The sequence below is a fragment of the Macrobrachium rosenbergii genome, chromosome 9 (genome assembly GCF_040412425.1).
Source record: "Macrobrachium rosenbergii isolate ZJJX-2024 chromosome 9, ASM4041242v1, whole genome shotgun sequence".
NCBI classification, from domain to species: Eukaryota; Metazoa; Arthropoda; class Malacostraca; order Decapoda; family Palaemonidae; genus Macrobrachium; species Macrobrachium rosenbergii.
In genome coordinates, this window is record NC_089749.1 from 28,657,662 (window position 1) to 28,671,662 (window position 14,001).

A 14,001-nucleotide genomic window follows, 5' to 3' on the forward strand; every position below is an offset into this window, starting at 1 on the left:
CAGTTCTTTGAAAAATTCTTACCAGCAGAATAAGCACCCAGAGCAAAACTTGAACTTAGGGGTGGCAAAGGAGAGTGCTCTGAACACTATTTTAACTTGTGACCCTGTCTGTTCGTATTTCTGAAAGTTTGCAAGTTGAAAGTTTGTAAGTTGAGTAGTGTCTACCTGCAGGACACCATAGATTTTTTAATTAGTCATCAATTTGCAGAATATGAAATTTATTTGTATTACTAAAAATGCCCCACAAATTAAAAACTGAAGAAATCCATATTTTAAGGTTTTAAAACTGTAGGTACATTGTATTTTTTTACAGATCTCACTTTATGTATGGAATTTTATTGTAACTGATAAAATAATAATGAAGTAGGGCTTTAAAGGTAAATAACTTTTGTTTAGGATATGGCTTTTCAAAGTTTTGATTCTTTTGAACACAATCATAAAAAGTAACATTATAAATCTTAGCCTTAATTTTTAGTTTGGGGTGTTAGTATTACAAAACTTGATATTTCTTTTGTTTAATCATATGTGATGATTCCTAGACAGCAGTCTTGTTCTGTTAAGGAACTCAAGCCTACGTGGGACCTAACTCTGCTGCTGGGTAGTCTCACTCGAGCTCCATTCGAGCCACCGCGTCAGTCGTCAGGCAGGGATCAGACTTTGAAAACAGTTTTCCTCCTGGCCTTGGCCTCCTCAAAGAGAGTTGGTAAGCTCCATGGTCTAGATTATGACGTTATAACACACCAGGGGTTGGGGGTCTGTGGCTTTCGAATTTGTCCTGGAATTCATGGTTAAGTCTCAAAGTCCCTCGGTTTACGATAACAGATTTGCCTTGTTTCCCATTCCTTCCCTTAGGAATTTTGTTAACGATCCTCAGGAGTTACTGCTTTGCCCCGTCAGAGCACTGCATTGTCATCTGAAAAGGACTCGTCACGCAAGACCTAGGTTCCGTAGACTTTTTGTTAGTACCGGCCAAGCCAAGAAAGAAGTGCCCAAGAATACCATTTCTTTTTGTGGCTACGTGAGGTAATTAGGCAAGCCTATTCCTCATCAACAAGTTCTGTCACCAATACTGTGCGTGCAAAGGCATATGATGTCAGAGGAATAAGTTCCTCTCTGGCATTTAAGGAGGACTTGTCTGTTCATAGGATTTTGAATGCTGGTTCTTCGATTCGTCAGACCACTTTCACTTCCTTCTACCCGAAGGACAGTTTTTCCTTGGGTCCAGTGGTGGCTGCTCAACAAGTAGTGTAGCTCATCCAGTGCCCCTGGTGGGACAGTTTGTATCTTGCCTAAGATGGTAGTGTGGAAGAGAGAATGAGTGAGATTTCTAGCCTCTTTTCTTTCCCTTTTTTCCTTTCTTCTCTACCTATGGGCAGTTTTGAAGAATGACACATCATACGCTGGAACTGGGTTGATACAGGGGAGTGTTGCAGCCATGCTATTACAGCATTTATATGTTCATACTGTGGTGGAATTTTAACCCACAAACAAAACACTCACCCTGATCTTCGGTTGCTGGAGATGGGTAAAGGTCCATGGTCGCCAATCACAGCACACAAAAACCACAAAACAAAATTGCAAACAAACCCTCCACCAACAACAAACGAAAAAAAAGAGACATGTGCACCATCAATATCGGTACTGGTATCCAAAACAAAAAAAAACAGACGAACTCCCCGTTCACTTTCAAGGTTGGACCTCAACTGCCCAAGACTTCCCCAAAACCGAAAAACTCCCGACAGACCGACAGCGCCGTAAAACAAACTCCAACAACCGAACCGCTCACAACGACAATTACTCTCTCTCTCTCTCTCTCTCTCTCTCTCTCTCTCTCTCTCTCTCTCTCTCTCTCTCTCTCTCTCTCTCTCTCTCTCTCTCTCTCTCACAAAACGTTGGGAATGCTAAATAAAAACAAATTTCTTCATCCCTCTATATTTCTCCCCCCTTTTTAGCATTTCCCAACCAACGCCTTTCACACCTCTTTCAAATCGCCTTACGCAACACCCATGGATGCTCACTAGCAGGTCCTCTAGATCGCGTTTGCGGGCACGCAATCATTCTCTCAGACTCGCTTTCTCTTCCAGCAACTTTCAGATTTACATTTTCTCCTCCATTCTCTCTCAGATTCACGCTATCTTCTTCACTATTACCACACTCAATTTCATCCACCATCTCATCTATACCCTCTAACTCGTTCCCAAATACCTCCCCAATTCTTCAGCTAATCATCCCATTCGCTCATTGACCTTTCCAATTCTTGCAACGATTCATTCATGCTTTCAATCACTCGTATATTACTGCTACGTTCTCTTACTCTTACACTTTCGCTCACCTCCAACCGTTCACTAACCCCTACACGTTCAGTTAACTCAGTTATATCAAACCCGCATATTCTATACGTTCTATCCATACCATCCCATTCATCCGTATTACACACTTTTATCACTCATTTCCACTTTGGCACTCACACCCTATCACACAACTTACGACCATTCAGTTTACTTACGTTCTTCCCTTTCTTACGTTTTCTACCATACTCTATCAAAACAAATTGCTGATCCTCATGCAACAACCCCTCATACATACATGCATCACACGCACCGCTTGCATCCTGGAGGATCCACCCATTTGAACCCCTTCACACTCAGTTTCCCGAATTTGCTGTCACAGTCACCCTCTTTCGTCTACATACACTTGATACATGCCCTTCCATTCCACATTCGACACACTTCGCTCTCGGTTCTGAACACATTCTCGCATAATGCCAATTCTTACCACAGTTGCCACATATTACATTCACTCGGGTACCCCTACAACCATTAGCAACATGACCCACCTGTCCGCACCTGTAGCATTTAACCCCCCTATCTTTCGTACACTCCCTTACCAAATGTCCCAATTGCCCACACCCGAAACACGCTCCTAAAGCCCACCTGCACTCATACTTTGTATGTCCTTCCTTTCCACATCTAAAACACTTCGCTCGACTTCCACTCATCGACCTTCCCCTTTGTACACTACTATCCCTAACCCGTCCAACCCGTTGTTCCCTTACAAACCCACCATTCATCCTCACTGGCACCTCCACATTACTTGCTCTTACACTCCTATCTATTACACTATCGGCCATTCTCATTGGGCCCCTCAACACTGCATCCCTAAAGCTTCCAAACTCTGGCACTCTCTCATCTACCCCAGCCCTTACACTTACACTTTTGCTCTCTTTTATAACCCTGCTCATAATCTTTACAATTTCAAAATTTCTAACCCTTTCAAACACCTTTTCTTCTCCTTCTTCAAGTTCACAAATTCTCTAACTCCACACTGCCTAACAACTTCCGTACTTGCTCAACTAGTCATAGACTTCTTTTCAATGTCTCCAGCCTGCATACAGTGACAGGTTTACTTTCAACATCATTCTTCCTCCTTAACACTTGCTCAACTAGTCTAGCTTTAACCTTGTCATACTCAACATATCACAGCAAAACCCAGTCAAAAAATATTCTCCTAATTCTCGTGCCCACACTCTCTTACTTTCCCCATACTTATCCTGACAAAACCTTTCATACTCCCTAAAGAAATCATGCACATCCCTACTTCCATACTCATTATACCTTTCACACCGGGGTACCTCCCTCACATACATAGCCTTTCTCACTTCTTTCTCCCTTTCACTCTCACTTTCGCTACTGTCACTCTGTCCTTTCATACCCTCTTCCGAATACAAAGAGTCCACTTCTGCACTTACATTCATCTTACTCATTACACTCTTCTTCCCCCTCTTTTTATCCACTTTTATCCACTCACCTCCATCCACCTCACTATCACTACTGCCTTCACCCTCTCCCTTCTTTCCTGCCTTTTCCACTTCCTTACCCTTCTTACCAGTTTCCTTTCCCTTTCCCTTCTTCCCTTTTTCTTCCCCTGACTTATCCTTACTTTCCCTCTGTTCCTTCCCTTGCTTTTCATTCCCCTTTTCCTTACCCTGCCTTTCATTCTCTCGTTTCTTACTTCCTATTCCCATATCACTTTCATCACTCACGCTTCCATTCACTTCTTCCTCCTTTTCTTTCTCTCTTGCCCCTTCACACGTTCCAGAGAACCTGCCTCCAACAGCCCCTTCTCCAAAAACACCCTTGAACATACCTTTCATCATTTCTTCCACACTTTTCATCATTCCCTCCAACTTTTTATCCACCCTCTCTTCCATTCTCTCTTCTGACTCTTTCATCTCCCCTTTCATTTCTTCTTTTGCACTTCTTAGCATTCCCCCCATCTCCTCCAACTGACTCCTCAATCACTCATTCTCACCCCTCAACCACGTATTCTCCTCTCGCAACCTCACCATTTCCTCTTCCATCCTTCTCTTCAGTCACACTACCAGCCACCAACCTCAATTGCAGTTGCAATACCAGCTGCCCCACGTTGGGCGCCAAATATTATGTGGCGGAATTTTAACCCACAAACAAAACAACACTCACCCTGATCTTCGGTTGCTGGAGATGGGTAAAGGTCCACGGTCGCCAATCACAGCACACAAAAACCACAAAACAAAATTGCAAACAAACCCTCCACCAACAACGAACGAAAAAAAAGAGACACATGCACCATCAATATCGGGTACCGGTATCCAAAACAAAAAAACCAGACGAACTCCCCGTTCACTTTCAAGGTTGGACCTCAACTGCCCAAGACTTCCTCAAAACCGAAAAACTCCCCAGACAGACAGACAGACAGCGCCAAAAACGAACTCCAACAACCGAACCGCTCACAACGACAATTACTTCTCTCTCTCTCTCTCTCTCTCTCTCTCTCTCTCTCTCTCTCTCTCTCTCTCTCTCTCTCTCACAAAACGTTGGGAAATGCTAAATAAAAACAAATTTCTTCATCCCTCTATAATACAACTTACAAATATGCCTCTCAGTAGTCTTTACTTCTCTCTCCAGGAGGGGGAGTGAGGAGTGGTGATAAGCCCATTGCATGTGGCTGACATGGTTTGTTGCTTGAACAGATGTAGTTCACTTTGACTATCATATATGCAGTGAATCTAACATGCTGCATTGTGTAACCCAGTGAACTGGGTGTTAGATACCACTTATCTAACAACTCAGAGGCTTAGGTCCTCTTCCTTAGAACCCTGATTTCTAGGAAGAGTGATCAGGTGTGCCGAAACTCTCGTTGGTTCAGGCTTCTCATACCTCCTTCCAAGTGTGGGCCTACCCTAATGTTAAGACTGAAGGTTTGTTCCGCTTATGAATAAATGACAAATTTTTTATTAACCCTTAAACGCCTGTTGGACGTAGCAAACGTCGACTAAAATTGTCTGTTGAATGCCGAGTGGACGTAGCAAACGTCGACTACAAAAAATTTCAACCTTCGGTCAACTTTGACTCGACCGAAATGGTCAAAAAATGCAATTGTAAACTAAAACTCTTACATTCTAGTAATATTCAATCATGTACCTTCATTTTGCAACAAATTGGAAGTCTCTAGCACAATATTTCGATTTATGGTGATTTTTGAAAAAAACTTTTTTTACGCCCGCTGCGGTAACTCTGCCGAAAATTTCAGAAATTCTTTCGTCATTTTGTCGTAATTTTTGCACTGTTCTATATTAGCCGTTACATAAAGTTTTATATATGAAAATGTGCGCAATTTTATGTACAATACAACAGAAAATAACTCATGGTTGTAGCTTTTATCGGTTTTGAAATATTTTCATATAAATCACGATAACTGCCAAAATTTCAACCTTTGGTCAACTTTGACTCGACCGAAATGGTAAAAAAACGCAATTGTAAGCTAAAACTCTTACATTCTAGTAATATTCAATCATTTACCTTCATTTTGCAACCAATTGGAAGTCTCTAGCACAATATTTTGATTTATGGTGAATTTTTTAATAAAACTTTTTCCTTACGTCCGCGCCAGAAATTCTTTCGTCTCGTTGTCGTAATGTTTGCACTGTTTTATATTAGTCGTTAATAAAGTTTTATATAGGGAAATGCGCGCAATTTCATGTAGAATACAACAGAAAATAACTCATGGTTGTAGCTTTTATCAGTTTTGAAATATTTTCATATAAATCACGATAACTGCCAAAATTTCAAGCTTCAGTCAACTTTAACTCGACCGAAATGGTAAAAAAACGCAATTATAAGCTAAAACTATTACATTCTAGTAATATTCAATCATGTACCTTCATTTTGCAACAAACTGGAAGTCTCTAGCACAATATTTCGATTTATGGTGAATTTCTGAAAAAAATTTTTTCCTTACGTCTGCACGCGGTAACTCGGCCGAACATCTCAGAAATTCTTTCGTCATGTTGTCGTAATGTTTGCATCGTTTTACATTAGTCGTTACATAAACTTTTATATATGAAAATGTGTGCAATTTCATGTAGAATACAACAGAAATTAGCTCATGGTTGTAGCTGTTATCAGGTTTGAAATATTTTCACATAAATCACGATAACTGCCAAAATTTCAACCTTCAGTCAACTTTAACTCGACCGAAATGGTAAAAAAACGCAATTGTAAGCTAAAACTCTTACATTCTAGTAATATTCAATCGTTTACCTTCATTTTGCAATAAATTGGAAGTCTCTAGCACAATATTTCGATTTATGGTGAATTTAAAAAAAAAAACATTTTCCTTACGTCTGCACGGTAACTCGGCCGAACATCTCAGAAATTCTTTCGTCTCGTTGTCGTAATATTTGCACCGTTTTATATTAGTCGATACATAAAGTTTTATATATGAAAAAGTGTGCAATTTCATTTACAATACAACAAAAAATAACTGATGGTTGTAGCTTTTATCAGTTTTGAAATATTTTCATATAAATCACGATAAATAGAAAAAATTCGACTTTCGGTCAACTTTAACTCGACCGAAATGGTCGAAAACTGCAATTGTAAGCTAAAACACTTAGTCTAGTAATATTCAATCAATTAGCTTCATTTTTCAGCAAACGGGAAGTCTCTAGCACAATATTTCGATTTATGGTGAATTTTTGAAAAAAAAAAATTTTTTACGTCCGCGTGTTACGAATTCATGCATCATTTTGTGATAATATTTTCTCTGTGTTGCTTTGATCATTTTAAAATTTGTTATATACCAAAATCATTGCAATTTAGTGTACAATACAACTAAAAAAATATTAACTCATTAGCTTTAATCGTTTTGCTTACAGCGCGATTTGTATACAATTATATACGAGTTTTTTTTTTCGCTGTCATATATTCCAATATTTATATATGATAATATTTTTTTTTCATTTCTGATGGTTGCATACTAAACGTAAGGCAATGACAAAAAAAATGAGCCAAAAATGAACTCTTAATCTTAAAAACTAAGCGTGCTGTGATTTTTTGAAAAAAACTTTTTTTCCGCTTCGGCGCTAACTCACCGAACGCCGCCGGCATACGGGAGACGTTTTTGTAAATAGGGCTTTGGCGTTAAAGGGTTAATTTGTATTTTTCATAGCTAACAAAACTGAGGTCTTAACATGTCTTATTCTGGGTTGGAAGAAAGCCTGAATGCGTCACGAGGTTCTGTGTATCAGATGCCAGATGCCACAGATTACTTGCATATATGATTTTTTATTGTTTTTAAAACTGTTTCCAGCTGGCACCAGAAGATTTATCCTAATGTCAAGAACTCAGGTTTGTTAGCTATGAAAAATACAAAAATAATTAAAATTGTAATTTTTTAGTTGTCAGGCACCTGGTCTTACTCTGCCTCTTCATGTGATTATTATTCTCAAAAGAAAGGGTTTCATAGCAACCCAAGCTACCCATTTTTCATTTTCTTTCCACTTTCTCTCTTTTGCTTCAAGAAGACATTTTAACTATTTTCTCCATGGCAGTAAAAAAAAATTTGCTTTAAACATTGGATGAATATGAAGATAAGATCATCAGCTGGAAACTGGTACCAACCTTGTCAGTATTTTGTCGTGTACTGAAACTTGCCCATGAGAGCTGAGAGGCATGTGTCCTGTAAATCAACAAGAGTTGACATTCATCATATTTTGAGCCTACTTACAATGAAGTTATTTTGCATTATTAAAATAAAAAATATATCGTACTAACTTATACAGTACATATCACTGGTTCAGGGTTTTCATGCTTAGGTTAGAAAATACCCCATAACTGTAAAATCAGGGCATTTTGAATAAAGTACGTGATATAGAGATTCTTGATTGCTGTACAAAGGTAAAGAAATTTGTTCATAAAATCTAAAATTTTTCAGATTTCATCATTTTTTAGATTTACTGATATCAAATATATTGTGGTTAGGTATGGAGATACTTTATTAACAAGATTTCATAATTTTTTAGATTTACTGATATCAAACATATTGTGGTTAGGTATGGAGATACTCTATTAACCTCACCCCTTCCATCACAGAAATCCAACCCCTACAGACTCGCTTGGATTTTTATGGGAACCGTATACTCTCAAGTATAAAAAACAACTAGAGCTTAAACCAGGTACTCGTTTATCTTCCACTACATTTTATAACAAGGTACGCTATCAGTAAAAGTTTTTCCTATATGTAGATTTGTGCAAAAATGTGTTATTTTTATACTTGTAGTTGGCTACATTGTGAAGTACTTTTATCATGATAAAATTACTCATTACAATATGTTTAAACAGATAAGGAATGTAGAATGTGATTGATACACATGCCGAGTTTGTTGCGTGAAAGAATATACATCCTTTCATGCTATAAAAAGAGCAAGTAAATTAGTTTGGAAGTTGGCTTAGCGGAAGGTCGAAGGTTATTTTGACGATTGAAAAAGCCATCAATAGAAATGGTGTCCCAAAGTAAATTAGAGATACTGAATAAGGGTAGTCTCTTAAAAGCAGGCTTACATTTGAACATCCATACTCGATCAGTCAGCATCCTTGCGGGAGGCAAAGATGCAAGTGAAAAGTAATCCAATTTTCAATAGTAGCTAGCTTCTTCTTAAAGAAAATTCTTAGTGTATATATATGTAATGTACCAGGATATTAAAATTCTTTTCTGACTTCCCTGAGAATCAACAATGCCTAGAGAGCTGCACCCCTTCGATGCGGGACCACCTTGACGTGGTGAGGGGGCTCTTGAACCCCAGGAATTTGTTCCCAGGTTTGAGTCCAAGAGTTTCATATATGATGATATATTTTAGATTAATTTTTGTGGAATTTTCCACTTTTGCTAAAATTTATTGGACATGTTAAATAGGAAAAGATACCATAGCTGGGATTGGGTTGACTGGATATCTGAAGCTAAATAGTGGGAACTGTGTTAGGACCATCAACTGCCTGATAATGTTCAGGCCTGAGAGTTATTAGATTGATAGCTCAAATGCACTACTGTTCTTTAGGGCTGGACCACGGATTCCAGGGGCTGGGTCTGGTTCTGGGGATAGGACACTCAGCATTGTCTGGTTTTCCCATAACATGATTGGGATGGGGATGATGTATTCTAGTAGTATTGTCAGTCCTAGCAAGTGGGTTTGGCTTACACTTGGGCTACTCCAATCATATTATGTCACCCTCTGTGGGGCAGGGTAGGGAGCGGACATTTGGGAGTCTGTTCTCACTTCTTCCATTGGTGGAAAAATAAATAAACTCCATGAAAGCAGATGATATGTTTTTAAGGTTTTTGGGTTTATTTTATATATATATATTCCTCAGTCTTTATACTCAGTAGTTTTAAAGATTTAAGTATCCCTGGGCCCCTTGATGGTAGCAGCTTGGCACAGTTGACAACTGCTGGAACCTTCTCAGACAACCTCTCTCTGGAAAAATCAGAAAAAATTACTAATGTTATTACACTGGAACCTTATGCTCTAGTACAAAACAAACCCAAAAGAAGTAAATAACATCTTGACCCAACCTCGACTCACTTCGACTCCCTCTTTGGAAGTGGAGGTTGGCCAAGGTTTCTAACCCTAGAAACAGAACAGAAAATTTCAGTCGTAAAGTTAGAAAACTACCTATTAAACAGACATTCAACAACAGAAATGTTGCTTAGATAGGTAAGAGAAAAGACGTGGCTTATAGAAGCCATATCAGAGAGTCAGTCAGAGGACTTTGTCTATAACAACAATAGATATAAATGTAAAAATTAAAAAACATGACACTATGAATAGCATTCAGGTACCATTGTGCTTCCTGAGAACCGTGAGGAACCAATCGAAAAGAATATTCTCTTCGACTCTCTTAAAAAAAGATATCCCATAGTCCAAGATTGTGAGGTATACACCAAGTAAGAAAAAAAATTAAAATCACAAAAATAAAATTTGAGTGTCAAGATGTACCCTAAAAAATAAAAATTTTAGACCAAAACAGAGAAATAAGGTCCCATATCCCAAAGCCACTAGTGTCAAAACTAGTAAATATGGGCATGCAAAAAAAGTCAAAATGAACCTGTATGTGCATATTGTGGATCTGAAGAACATGCCACACAACGGAATTGCAGTGAACCGAATTGTATAAACTACAATATGGAATTGAAAATGTTACAAGAAAGAACTGGGATGTCTATTAGAGAGACTAAATTAGAACTGAAAAGTGAGAGGAATTCAAGATCCTGCTAAGAAATTTACATATGCCTCGATAGGAAGAACTAATAATGAAACAAATATACATACAGACAGAAGTAACAAAATGCAGGAAAATAAATCTCAAGAAAAAAAATGCTTTAGAGAAAAAAACTAAAATGGTAAAGAATCAAGAAACCGGCACAAAGGATATGGGTAACATTTTATCCAACTCATTTGAAATGTTAATGCAATTGGCACAAGATGATGATATTGCTACAGAAGAAACGGAGGAAACTCGTGATGGAGTGGAAATTAAAGATAAAAAAGGCCTTTGGAGAGATCACCACCAAAAACAAAAAAACCAGCTATAATTAGAGCAATTTTGGTTACACCGAAGACAAAGGATACGAAGAAAGAACAAAAACTAAGGATATACCTTTATCTCCTAAAATAATAGTAAAACCCATGGATACAGATATCCAAAACACTGAATTTGAAGATAAAGATTGTCAAGGGAGAAGAGATTACTCCATCACCAATAATTGGTGCAAGAGCAAGTGAAACAAGGAACGTTCATGAAAACACAAGTGGATTATAATGATTGTTTTGTAGAATTGTGCAGTAATAACAAAAACAGAACAAAAGATGGTTTAACAAACATTATAGGAAATTTTATGAAAGAGAAAAAAGAAACCACAGATTTGAGTACCCATGAAAAAGGTTGCATGTGCATTGAGCACTTAGTATATTATAAAGAAAAACAAATGAATGTTGAGTAAATTATTAAAAAAATCCAAATTGATAATATAAAAAGAGTAAAACTTGACCGCTATAATATTTTCAATAGCTATACAGGTATTACCTTAAAATGGGGTTAGGTTCCAAAAAACCCATTGTTTGTTGAAAAAATCATATCTGGAATATAGCCTAGCCTACACTAGGGTAATCAGTATCATCTATACATATATGGCAGCACACACAGCTCTACACTACACAGTATAATTAGTAGTCTATACATAGAGATTGACTTATGATAATTTAGTACTGTATAAAGAGAAATGCACGGTAGCCTAGCCTACATTATACTGTACTCTGTATTCACATATTAACCCTTAAACGCCGAGCCTCTATTTACAAAAACGTCTCCCGTATGCCGGCGGCGTTCGGTGAGTTAGCGCTGAAGCGGAAAAAAAAGTTTTTTTAAAAAAATCACAGCACGCTTAGTTTTTAAGATTAAGAGTTCATTTTTGGCTCATTTTTTTGTCATTGCCTGAAGTTTAGTATGCAACCATCAGAAATGGGAAAAAATATCATTATCATATATAAATATTGAAATATATGACAGTGCAAAAAAAATTTTTCATATATAATTTTATACAAATCGCGCTGTGAGCAAAACGGTTAAAGCTAACGGGTTTTGTTTTTCTTTGTATTGTACACTAAATTGCGATGATTTTGGTATATAACAAATTATAAAATGATCAAAGCAACACAGAGAAAATATTATCACAAAATGATGCATGAATTCGTAACGCGCGGACTTAAAATTTTTTTTTTTTTTTTTTTTTTTTTTTTTTTCAAAAATTCACCATAAATCGAAATATTGTGCTAGAGACTTCCAATTTATTGCAAAATGAAGGTAAACGATTGAATATTACTAGAATGTAAGAGATTTAGCTTACAATTGCGTTTTTACCATTTGGTCGAAAGTTAAAGTTGACCGAAGGTTGAAATTTTGGCAGTTATCGTGATTTATGTGGAAATATTTCAAAACTGATAAAGGCTACAACCATGAGCTATTTTCTGTTGTATTCTACATGAAATTGCGCACATTTTCATATATAAAAGTTTGTAACAACTAATGTAAATCGATGCAAACATTACGACAACGTGACGAAAGAATTTCTGAGATGTTCGGCCGAGTTACCGCGTGCAGACGTAAGGAAAAAGTTTTTTTTTTTTTTCAGATTCACCATAAATCGAAATATTGTGCTAGAGACTTCTAGTTTGTTGCAAAATGAGGGTACATGATTGAATATTACTAGAATGTAAGAGTTTTAGCTTACAATTGCGTTTCTTGACCATTTTGGTCGAGTTAAAGTTGACCAAAGGTTGAAATTTTGGCAGTTATCGTGATTTATATGAAAATATTTCCAAACTGATTAAAGCTACAACCATGAGTTATTTTCTGTTGTATTCTACATGAAATTGCACACATTTCCATATGTAAAACTTTATGTAACGACTAATATAAAACAGTGCAAACATTACGACAACGTGACGAAAGAATTTCTGGCGTGGACGTAAGGAAAAAGGTTTTTTTAAAAAATTCACCATAAATCGAAATATTGTGCTAGAGACTTCCAATTGGTTGCAAAATGAAGGTAAATGATTGAATATTACTAGAATGTAAGAGTTTTAGCTTACAATTGCGTTTTTTGACCATTTCGGTCGAGTCAAAGTTGACTGAAGGTTGAAATTTTGGCAGTTATCGTGGTTTATATGAAAATATTTCCAAACTGATTAAAGCTACAAGCATGGGTTGTATTTTGCTGTATTTTACATGAAATTGCGCACATTTTCATATATAAAACTTTATGTAACGGCTAATATAGAACAGTGCAAAAATTACGACAATATGACGAAAGAATTTTTGAAATTTTCGGCAGAGTTACCGCGTGGGCGTAAGAAGAAAGTTTTTTTTCAAAAATTCACCATAAATCGAAATATTGTGCTAGAGACTTCCAGTTTGTTGCTAAATGAAGGTACATGATTGAATATTACTAGAATGTAAGAGTTTTAGCTTACAGTTGCATTTTATCAGTTTTGAAATATTTTCATATAAATAACGATAAATAGAAAAAAATCAACCTTCGGTCAACTTTAACTCGATCGAAATGGTTAAAAAATGCAATTGTAAGCTAAAAAACTTAGTCTAGTAATATCCAATCAATTTCCTTCATTTTGAAACAATTGGAAAGTCTCTAGCACAATATTTTAATTTTTGGTGAATTTTTGAAAAAAACTTTTTTTTACGTCCGCGCGTTACGAATTCATGCATCATTTTGTGATATTTCTCTGTGTTGCTTTAATCGTTTTACAATCTGTTATATACCAAAATCATCGCAATTTAGTGTACAATACAGCTAAAAAAAATTAACTCGTTAGCTTTAACCGTTTTGCTTACAGCGTGATTTGTATACAATTATATAAGATTTTTTTTTTTGCTGTCATATATTCCAATATTTATATATGATAATGATATTTTTTTCATTTCTGATGATTGCATACTAAACTATAGGCAATGAGAAAAAAAGGAGCCAAAAATGAACTCTTAATCTTAAAAACTAAGCGCGCTGTGATTTTTTGAAAACTTTTTTTCCGCTTCGGCGCTACCTCTCGGAGGCCGCCGGCATACGTGAGACGTTTTTGAAGATAGGGCTTCGGCGTTTAAGGGTTAA

General features: G+C 36.8%; 2 protein-coding genes across 4 annotated transcripts in view; one reads left to right on the forward strand and one right to left on the reverse strand.

Annotated features, from left to right (window-relative positions):
* Positions 1 to 14,001, forward strand: part of LOC136841655 (juvenile hormone esterase-like) — a 302,032-nt gene that overhangs the window by 251,947 nt on the left and 36,084 nt on the right. For all 3 annotated transcript variants that reach the window (XM_067108801.1, XM_067108803.1, XM_067108802.1), the window contains one exon: positions 8,415 to 8,532. In XM_067108801.1, the coding sequence (XP_066964902.1) occupies positions 8,415 to 8,532 (118 nt within the window). The remainder of the gene's footprint in view (positions 1 to 8,414; positions 8,533 to 14,001) is intronic.
* The window catches only part of LOC136841658 (piggyBac transposable element-derived protein 4-like), a 459,099-nt gene continuing 454,748 nt past the window's right edge, over positions 9,651 to 14,001 (reverse strand). Inside the window, exon 6 of the mRNA XM_067108816.1 lies at positions 9,651 to 9,793. Coding sequence (XP_066964917.1) covers positions 9,779 to 9,793 — 15 coding nt within the window. The 3' untranslated portion in view covers positions 9,651 to 9,778. The remainder of the gene's footprint in view (positions 9,794 to 14,001) is intronic.